At 39.4% G+C, this 10,586-nt stretch overlaps 1 protein-coding gene across 2 annotated transcripts; it reads right to left on the bottom strand.

Moving 5' to 3' along the window:
- Positions 1-527: 527 nt before the first annotated feature.
- Positions 528-9,029, bottom strand: LOC104933049 (beta-2 adrenergic receptor). Of its 2 annotated transcripts, XM_027273914.1 has the most exons (5): positions 8,798-9,029; positions 6,556-6,676; positions 5,876-6,026; positions 5,448-5,739; positions 528-3,854 (listed from the first exon to the last, which is right to left on the bottom strand). In XM_027273914.1, the coding sequence occupies exons 3-5, from the start codon at positions 6,021-6,023 to the stop codon at positions 2,915-2,917; spliced, it is 1,380 nt and encodes a 459-aa protein (XP_027129715.1). In that variant the 5' UTR covers positions 6,024-6,026; positions 6,556-6,676; positions 8,798-9,029; the 3' UTR covers positions 528-2,914. The 2 variants fall into 2 exon arrangements, with proteins under 2 accessions (XP_027129715.1, XP_019108643.1); XM_019253098.2 differs by lacking the exon at positions 6,556-6,676.
- Between the last annotated feature and the right edge of the window lie 1,557 nt (positions 9,030-10,586).

The following is a 10,586-nucleotide window of genomic DNA, read 5'->3' as shown; positions in this document are numbered from 1 at the left end:
AACACACACACACACACACACACACACACGCACACACACACACACACACACACACACACACACACACTTTAACTATAATGCAAACAGGCAAGCCGAGTCCTCATGACCAACTTGGTTGACTGAATAAGCACAAAACGTCTCTGTCTCATGGGTTGGTTAAAAAGGTTGCAGAATCACATTTCAACATGTCGACAAAGAATCCTTTGAGGCAAAGTTTGGCAAAACCATCACAGTTATGGACGTTTCTTGTATTTTCTTTAAAAATTAGATCTTTTTGATGACTGCTCGGCTCGGTCAACAGCATGCAGCTCATTTTCTGCCAGTTTGTAGTTCAGCTGGCCACTCGAACAGATCATTAATGCCGTTATGGATTGGTAGTGAGTGCCAGTGCTAAGGTGAAAACTTTTCACTGCTGTACTTGGCACTGTTTACAGGAAGGATTAAATTAGCATCTAGTCTAATAAAAATGCCTCTGCACTGCTTTTTTTAAAAGAAGGAAGTCTGTCAATTGAACCAAAAAACACTTATTTAATAACTGAAGAAAAAGTCTAATTTTATTTACAACCAATCACACAGTCAGCTAAGTGATCATGTTTGTTTGGCTGAATGTTATTTTAGTAGATGGATTGTATCATCATTTGTCTGCTGTTATGTTAACAGTATCTTTCTGACAGATTAAGATCAGACACCCCCCCCCTCACAAAAATATACAACAGCTCAATAATGTTTACAGAAATGAGATGACATTCATGTGAGTCTGATGGAGGTAGAAAAGAGAATCTGTTCCTCTGGTCAAAAGCTACATTTATCACAGTTAACCTTGAGTTTTGACAAAGGAAGTTTCAGATTTGTCTCAGTATCTCATGACGGACACACGACTATAACATAAGTGTAGACTCATGTGTTTCAGTGCTGCTCAAGCTCTGTGATCCAATGTCCACATGGAAGAACAAATGATACAAAACACGTATTAGAACAACACATTTGTTCTTTCTGGAGAACTAGAATCTGAAATAAAAATACCAAAACATTTAGTTTATCCAAGACATTACAGTAAATTATATTCAATGGCATGTTTCAAGCTTTAAAAAGTACAAATCATTAATATCACATCAGAAATACAAATACACAAAACACACATACAGATAAACACACATGTGCAGATCACATTTACAGTACACAGTTGCCACTTATTGACCCCTGTTAAGGTGTCATTTTTATTACAAATTACATAATTCTCAATACATATGAAAGCAGGGCTGCAGAGATTATTTTAACTGTAGGTGGGATACTTTATCATTATCTCTCTGGATTAGCAAATAAAAAATATAACACACTTTCCCTTCAACCAAGTTTGTGATTAATGTAAAAAAAGAAAACTGTAACTTCTGTGTAATCTGAGCTGTAATCTGTTTTTACAGTGTGTACACTGTGGATGAAAATGATAATGAAGTTCTGTCATGTAGATGTTCACTATAACAGAGCTAAAGCAGGCTGGATGAAAGGAATGAGCGGGTAGATGCTGATGTTTGGATAGAGAGATAGAGAGGGAAAATAGTTTGAGGTAATACATGATGAACGAAAGCGACCGCATGATAGTCACAAGTTTGAGTCTTAGATGTTTATCTGATATACAAATATACACCAGAAAATGATTTTGGACCAGCTATGAGGTTTATCAGGAAGGAATAAAAACCAGGCGCAATGTTGATGATCTTATCATTGTAAATAAGACTTCTAGCTACAGGATAAACAAAATGTTTTTTTAAAATCTCTATTTCATGGAGCTTTTATCTGGATGAATAATTAGCACAGATATGGTTCTAAATTTCTACTTGTGCTTCTTGCCTTGTGGCTGTATATTGAAAGAATACTCCTTTTATTTAAATATCTAAAAGCCATGAGCCATAAAAACGTTTTTTTCAGCTTCTTGAGTGATCGGCTCCCACAACACAACAACACATTGTTTTTTATCTATCTACTTTTTGGTTATTTTACATGCAGAGCTTCTCGCTGTTTATACTGTGTGGCTACACACACACCAGTACAATCAGAATCTGTTGACAGGTGGTGGGTTGTTACTGTCACTGTCAATCAAATCAAATGTGATTTTAGTAAATTCATTAAATCTGAATCTTCTACTGGTGGTAAGCAGTTGGTGTAATATATCTCTGCATTATGTCATGTGAACTGCAGTCATGAGGGTGCATGGAGTGCATGACCTGCCTCTTCCTAACCTTCCTACCTATCTTCTTATTTTATTACTTTATTTTTTATTTTTATCAACAACAGCCACTTTTTGAAGAAACATTTTGGAATGCAATATTTTTCATCATTTAGTCATTACATCACAGTGAATAAGTGAAAAGGTTTTCACCTGTTCACTGTGAAACATGTAACATCAACAGAAACAGCAGAATCCTCTTATAATTCACTCCTATTTATCCATTACAATCTACTGATATCATGTATATGTTATCGGATAACATATACAGTTATCCATCTTACAGCAGTTTGGTGAAGCTCGTGTTTGGTGTTTGCTAATGCTTTTTCTGTGTTTGTTGTCTGGTTATAATTTTTTTCAGGATGTGTGTTTTGCACATTGTATTGTTGATGTGAGGTCTGCCTTTGTGATTTACAGTTGACTACAGTAGCAAAGAGTAAGAGTTATCACAAGTAAAACTTCAGTAACACTGACCAAAACACACATAACGTACTATTAAAGACCAATATTAAAATCAAAAAGACCAAAAGGTTGAGTCATTCCAAACCAAAACTAACATTTTGAGCTTAATCAAACTGAATGTTTCTGGTTATGCACACATATTACACACAATGTAAAGTCCACAGTAATTGGTTGTGCAACAGAAGCCAGATTTTCCTTACAGCTCCCATTATCAGAAGTGTTTGCCTGTCAGTTTGTCAGAGAACCAGGAGCTACTTCTAAAACCTGTTCACAGCAAGAAGTTGAAGGAGCCAGAGTCAGTGAGCTGTCTTGAATAGAGCTCTCAAAACTGCCCTTCCACCCTAACCTTTGCTGAACATTAAGCCTCCTAACACCATTCAGGTCTGAGCTCCCATTTGTCTTGCCAGGGGGTTCGGAGCAACAAACTCTCTCCCTGCACCAACCCCATCCTCTTCTTTCTCCCCAACTGCCACCTTTAGCCCTCAAACAAAGAATCTCCTGAAAAGCGTGCCTGAAGTCAGGGCTGCGGCAGTAGATGAGTGGGTTGAAGGCTGAGTTGGAGTATCCAAGCCAGTTAAGGAGTCTGAAAAGCAGTTTAATGTCACCCAAGTTGAGGAAGGTCATGAGGATGTTGAGGATGAAGAAGGGTAGCCAACATAATGTGAAGGTTCCCATGATGATCCCCAGAGTTTTCACAGCCTTGTGCTCCTTAAGACAGAACTTAAGACGCTTTGTAGCAGAGTGTTTTCCTGTGTCTATAACTCCCATTTTCTGTATGTTTAGTCTGTCCCCCACAGCTTGTTCTCCCACCTCAGTTCCTGTCCTGAGTTTATTCATTGCAGGACTATCATTTGGATAATTCAGCTCTGCAGTGTAATGCAAGTTATAAAAGTGTCTCTCCCTCCCTCTGATTTTCTCCAGCTGTTTCTGAGCCTCTTGGAAGACCCGGGAGTACAGGAAAATCATCACTACCAGTGGCAGGTAAAACGACACAATGGAGGAAGACACTGCGTACGCTGCATTGGTGTTGAAATCACAGCAGTGTTCATTGGCTAAACACTGGAGAGCTTTCTTATCACTTGACACCCACAACTTCAGATGGATGGGCAGGAAGGAGATGAGGGAAGCCACTGCCCAAACCCCGAGGACCACTGCAAAGGCCCGGCCCCTGGACAGCAGCAAAGAGAAAGTACATGCATAAAGAAAATGTGAGGTTAAAATCATCTTTTGTTCCATGCATTCTTCTTTTGTGACAAAACTTTCTGATTACATTACTCACAATGCAACAGTCATTTCTCTGTAGTTTCAAAATCCAGACTTTTTTTCATTTTCAAAATTGTAGTTTTCCGCCCTTGTTGCCTCAAGTTACGTCACTCAAGGAAATTTATCAGATTTTGCTCTGCTCCCTCTGACACCTCAACAACTTGAAACAACTGTCTCACATATGCAGTACTCAAGACCTGATTTTGATTGATTTGATTTGTGTAAAATCTGTGCAGTTTCTCTTTAAGTTGTATGTTTGATAGAGATGAGCTTCTATCAGAAAGGTTCCCTAAAAAAAAAAACACTTTACACACATTTTAGAGGACCAAATCTCCATAAGAAGACCATGCTGAGTAATAAAGTGGAAAGTTATGCTGCACTGTTGCTCCTATGCTTTTGTTTTGTCTTTGACATTAGATGGGAAACACCTACTGGGACATTATTGTTTGGGGTGTGGCTAGATGTACAACATGCTGTAAAGTTTAAACATGTACAGTGCCTTGAAAGAGTATTCATACCCCTTGAACTTCACAATCACAATCACAAACTTGAATGTATTTAGTTGAGATTTTATACGATAGACCAACAAAAAGTAGCACATAATCCCATTGAGCATCTGTGGCAGGACTTGAAAATTGCTGTTCACAAACGCTCTCCATCCAATCTGGCTGAGCTTGAGCTATTTTGCAAATAAGAATGGGCAAAAATTTCAGTGTCTAGGTGTGCAAAGCTGGTAGAGCCATACCCCAAAAGACTTGCAGCTGTAATTGCAGCGAAAGGTGGCTCTACAAAGTATTGATGCAGGGGGGGGCGAATACAAATGCACACCACATTTTTGGAAAAATGAAATTTTGAAAGCTATGTATCATTTCTGTTCCACTTCACAATTATGTGCTACTTTGTGTTGATCGATCACATAAAATCTCAATTAAAAAAAGCATTTAAGTTTGTGGTTGTGAGGTGGCAAAATGTGAAAAAGTTCAAAGGGTCTGAATACTTTTTAAGGCACTGTAGGTAGTGGTGGCACCAAGGAATCACCATGATACAATCCCTTGCCTAATGCTGTGGAGACTTTTATTGAGTCAGTTCAGTCAGTGCAGAGAAAGTTCACAGGAGTCCAAGATGATTTGGGTGAAAGGTTTATTGAAGCTTGGCCATGGACAATGGAGGATTTACCCATATCCTTGTCATGACATGATGTTCCCTCAGTTCTGAAGAAGCTGTCCTCTGGCTCGTCTGTATGCTCTCAGGACAGTAACACAACTACTGTATGTCCATAGATGGTCATTAGCTTACAGACAAGGATATATGTGGTCCAACATTCTTATCTAACTCTGTAGAGGCTTCTGCATTATGTACCTATCTGTTGTGTCGAGGGAGTGACACAGCCCCCACTTTAACCATAAAATGTGAAACCAAAGCCCAACATATGCAATTTCATAATTATCATATTATATAAATAATTATTCTACTTCAAGATCAAAATGTTTGGTCATACCTAGTGAGTAGCGTTGGGTAGCGCAATGGCGAGGTGATGGCAAGGTAACGGTCCAGAGCAATCACACACAGGGTTTCAATACTGGCCGTCACACATAGCACATCAGCCGCTGTCCAAAATTCACACATGAAATTTCCAAACTGCCAGGATTCCAGCAGGATGTAACTGGAGCCAAAGGGAACCACAACCAAACCCATGATGAGGTCAGCAATAGCCAGCGAAGCAATGAAGAGGTTGGTGACAGTCTGGAGCCGCTGAAACCGCAGGATGGCTGTAATCACCAGCACGTTACCTGGACGGAAAAAAGAGTAGTGTAACTAAAAGAGACATTTAAAAGTTGCAAAAATAATACTTCAGTTTCGATCCTCCAATAAATGTATCCAACAAACCACCAACTAATTGAAATGATTAAATATTTTGTGACTTACCAAAGACTACAGCCATAATCAGAATAGCCATCGCAACACCCAACAGCACGAGCTCTGCATCGCTGTACTCTGAAGATCTCCCTGGCAAAACAGACGAGTTCCTGTGCTCTGACTGATTAGCCAGTGCTGAGACAGAGCTCACTTCCATGATCTATAGTCCAAATACACAAAACAACACAGATTTTTTCATAACAGGTTAAGAGTGGGGTCCATTTCAGGCTGTAAGATACCTGAACTGGCTTTACATGATCAGACAGAACACCATTAGTAGAAGGAGGTGTCTTACTGTCAAACACAACAAATTGCATCTAAATTGGAGCAGTACTTTTGCATGAAAATAGGTCATAGGTCAACTCATGACCCTGCCTGCCTTTCCTATAGAGATTAACATATGTGCTCTTTCACACAGAAAGTTATCTGCCTTTGTGTTATCTTAGTATTATCATGGGTTCATCAAGTTCAGCAGTCAGCATTGTGCACTGTGTCCTGCTATGATGTAATAGCATGTATGTTTCTCATGTCCATACCAGCTCACCATCTGCCTCTATTTTTCAGCCAATTTACAGTGAACACATTATTTTAAATGTATTTTTGGGGCATTATTGTGCTTTTTTAAGAAAGAGATGAGGACATGCAAAAAGGTGCCTGGCAAGACCTGAAATGAGCACACGCCTACGTACATGGAAGGTGGGTTAGATGAGCATCAAGGCTTTTTTACAGCAATGTCCAGCTGACAGCAGACATCTGGTGATCTTTCACTATTATACTGACCATTCCAGTTGAGGGATGATACTGTGAGTACTGCAAAGCAAGCAAAGCTTTAGAATGTTTTGCATTCTACCTGTTGCTACCTATTAACTTTTGTTTTGCTCTTACAGTTACAAGGAAAAAGCATGTACAGTTCATGTTTTTCAATGCACCGCTGACTTCTCCCAGGTTGTTTAGTTAAGTGGTCTTCTGTGTGTATACATAGTTAGATTAATATGTGTGTTGGCATTCCTCCAACATAATCCAAACACTTAAACTTGTGTTAATGCCAGCTGTAAAGAGAGACGCATTGATTCATGTCCAGTCCTCTCATGGTCTCTGAGCAAAGTGTTGAATATTGGGATGCATTTCAAAATGCCAGGGTGGACCAGGATGATTTAAAAAAAAAAAAATTCCATCATCAATCATCTAACAGGTGGAATAAACTGCCACCCTACATAAACAAAGGTTTACAGTGTGGTCACAGTCATACAGTGCATAATTATTAGAAGTGTTAGTATCCTGTCAGTCATACTATTGCCTAAAATGTCTCCAATTCAACAAATATATATTTAGAGAACAGAGGTGCTGGAGTGTGGATTATGGATCTGCTGTAAAGTTAACTGCAGACTCATTTTAAAAATCAATCGTTTATTACTGATGCTTAGACGGCTGTTTCATTTGTAATGAATGAAACACAGCTTAGTCTGCTCCTGACAGACTAGGATTGCAGCAAACGCTGTCCAGTATCAAATCAAATCAAATCAAATCAATTTTATTTGTATAGTCCAAATTCACAAAACACATTTGCCTCAGAGGGCTTTACAATCTGTACAGGGAGTGACACCCTCTGTCCTTAGACCCTCGGTTCGAGTGAGGAAAAACTTGCCCACAAAAAACCTTTAACAGGGAAAAAAGGTGGAAGAAACCTCAGGAAGAGCCACAGAGGAGGGATCCCTCTCCCACGACGGACAGACGTGCAATAGATGTCACGTGTACAGGACAAATCAACACAAACATATTGTACAATTACAATGACTGACAAAATGACAATGAATCACAATGAATGATAAAATGACCACAGTAGCAAATATGGTAGCAATAATGACATTAATAATATATGTAGTGAACATCATGCAGGACCACAGCAGCAGCCACGATCCATGAGAACCTGCTGGACGACAGAGCACAGAAACTCTGGGGAATGAGGAAAGGAAAGGTTTAATCTTTTATTCATGTTTGTAACATGTTGCTTTCTTCATGAAGCTTGACCCTGCAACCCTTTCACACTGACGACCCTTTGATAGTGTCTTGTGACAGTTCACTCCCTCCTCCGATCAGATCAATAATCTAGGTGGCTACCTGAACTAATAACTTGTGGAAGGAGTTCTGGTCATTCTGCTCTTCTTCCAGCATGAGTTGTTCACACAGATGAACACACACACAGAAAGCTGATTTATAAGAGATTTATTGACTTAGATGTAACAATATTTAGACAAAGATAACTTAGTGGTGGTAATTATACGAGTACTCAAACACACAAAAATGTCCACAATAGTACATGCACAAACAGGCAAAAGTGCATGTGCAAACACACAAATACACATGCACACAGAACACCCAGCTTAGTAGAATAAACTAAAGGACAGTAGACCAAACCATGAGGTGGATAGGGAGGTCTTTGCGTACTTTGTGAGCAGAATGTTACTGTTCTAATAACAAGTGAGTCATAAAACATTTTATTTGCCCTGATAAAATAAACCATATACTCTAAAGATGAAAGCTAGTTTGGATTCAATGAATTTGAGAAACACCTGAAACAATCTGATTTATGTCTGCAAATTAGGTTCGATTAGAGATTATAATCCTGTAGAGGCTGAGAGAAGAGTGATGCTTTTTAAATATTTCAGAGTTTGAAATCCATATGCAGTAAACACATTTACAAAATCTCTGATCATATGCTACCAAGACGTCAGGTTTATCCTTATTCGTCATGGACTGTTTTTTAAGATTAACACATTGTTAAAATAAGTGAAATACTTTTAATGCTTTAATAATTCTAAAATGTGTGAATAGTATCATGTATAAATATATATACAGTGCATGCACCCACCAGAACACAGTGTATGCATGAAGAAATATGCATACATTAAAATTTGCAGTTTGTTTTCCTACCTCCAGACTCTGCTCTGCTTCACAATCCGGTGATTTGATAATCCAGACGCTTTCACATCCACAACACAATGTATCATTATAATGTGTTTGTCAGCAAGTCTTGGGTGCCTCTTCCCCTTCCTCTGAATTCTGAACGTCTGGTTGTGTGTGTGGCACACACACACAACACACACAGACACACTCTGCCTTGCTGTCTCTTTCCAGGACACGCTCACGCTCAAACGCACTCTCAGCCACACTTGCCTTTTTAAAGCAGCTGAGCCCATCACCCTTTTTATAAGCAAGTACTCATGACATCACAGCAGGACAGTAGCCTATCAGAGGACAAGGAATGCCTTTTAGTGTATATCACATGTCTGCAGTGTATTGACAGCTCAACAGCACCCAGTGCTGTCCAGGAAACATTTTAACTATTTAACTAGAAGGATTTCTGAGCTCTTTTTCTGTACCACCCTACTTCACATTCACACGAGAGCTCCTGTACAAACCAAAGACTTCTGTTTGGCTGCTAGATAGCTGTTCTGCCCAACTATACTGTATTATCAAAAGCTTCACTATATCTTGCTAAGACACTGTTGACACAGATGAACCACATGCTCAAGATTTCTTGTTTACGTCAGCCCAGTCACACTTTGTGCCTTCTTTTGCCATGGTAAACAGGAAACACTTAAACCACAGTGAGAGCTTCACACATGTCTCTCTTCTGTTTTAGTTTCATTGAGTGTGCGTGCAAGGCGCATCATTATTGTCATTATTGCTACCATATTTGCTACTGTGGTTATTTTATCATTCATTGTGATTCATTGTCATTTTGTCAGTCATTGTAATTGTACAATATGTTTGTGTTGATTTGTCCTGTACACGTGACATCTATTGCACGTCTGTCCGTCGTGGGAGAGGGATCCCTCCTCTGTGGCTCTTCCTGAGGTTTCTGCCCAACTATACTGTATTATCAAAAGCTTCACTATATCTTGCTAAGACACTGTTACTTACTGTTACTGTTACTGAAAAAGCAACTAAAATAACTCTCAGTTAAAGTTGGGTTGAGGTTGTGGTAGTAGTCAGATACATTACTATGGAGACCACAGTAAGCAAACGTGAGCAAATGTTGCTCAGGGTAGCTGTGCTGAGTGTACACACAGTGTGTTCAGTATTATATAGTACATGCAAAAACGTATATCAGAGTATATAGTATATATGGATAGTGTGAGAGGAGGCTCAGACAGAAAACCTGCCCGTGGGTTTGTTGTAGCTTCATTTAGTTGATTCCAGTGAACCACACAGTTTACTAAAACTGTAGCCCTGTGTTTTCTGCATTCACCTAGCTTGATTTGATTATAGGTGATTTGACACAAGCCTGGATATTTTAGGATGTTGTCAGAGGAACAAGGGTGTGCAAATCTAAAACCTGAACCAGTGTTCTCTTAGATTTTGAACCATGCATACAAAAGGTGAGGAGGCCATGAGAATATTTTAAAAGTTGCTAGAATTACAGAACAACAACCAAGACACCCACCAGTGTGCCCCCTCTGAACAACATGCAGTGACACAGGAGTTTCACTGTTAGAATGAACTTCCTTTCTTCTGGCCTCAATATGCTGCACTTGTTTGCTGTGTTCAACACAGTGAGCCATCAGATGAACAAGGGTTCCACAAGGATCAGGTCTGGGTCCCTTACTGAAACCCAGCAGTTCTTGTCCCTGGTGCTATCATGTAGTGGCTGTTCCTTCCTACAAGCCATGGTCAAACCCTGCACTCAGGTCACTCTGACTGTGTTCAAGCTTCTGTC

Source organism: Larimichthys crocea, chromosome XXII (assembly GCF_000972845.2).
Source record: "Larimichthys crocea isolate SSNF chromosome XXII, L_crocea_2.0, whole genome shotgun sequence".
NCBI classification, from domain to species: domain Eukaryota; kingdom Metazoa; phylum Chordata; class Actinopteri; family Sciaenidae; genus Larimichthys; species Larimichthys crocea.
This window is presented reverse-complemented; position numbering and strand designations above follow the sequence as displayed.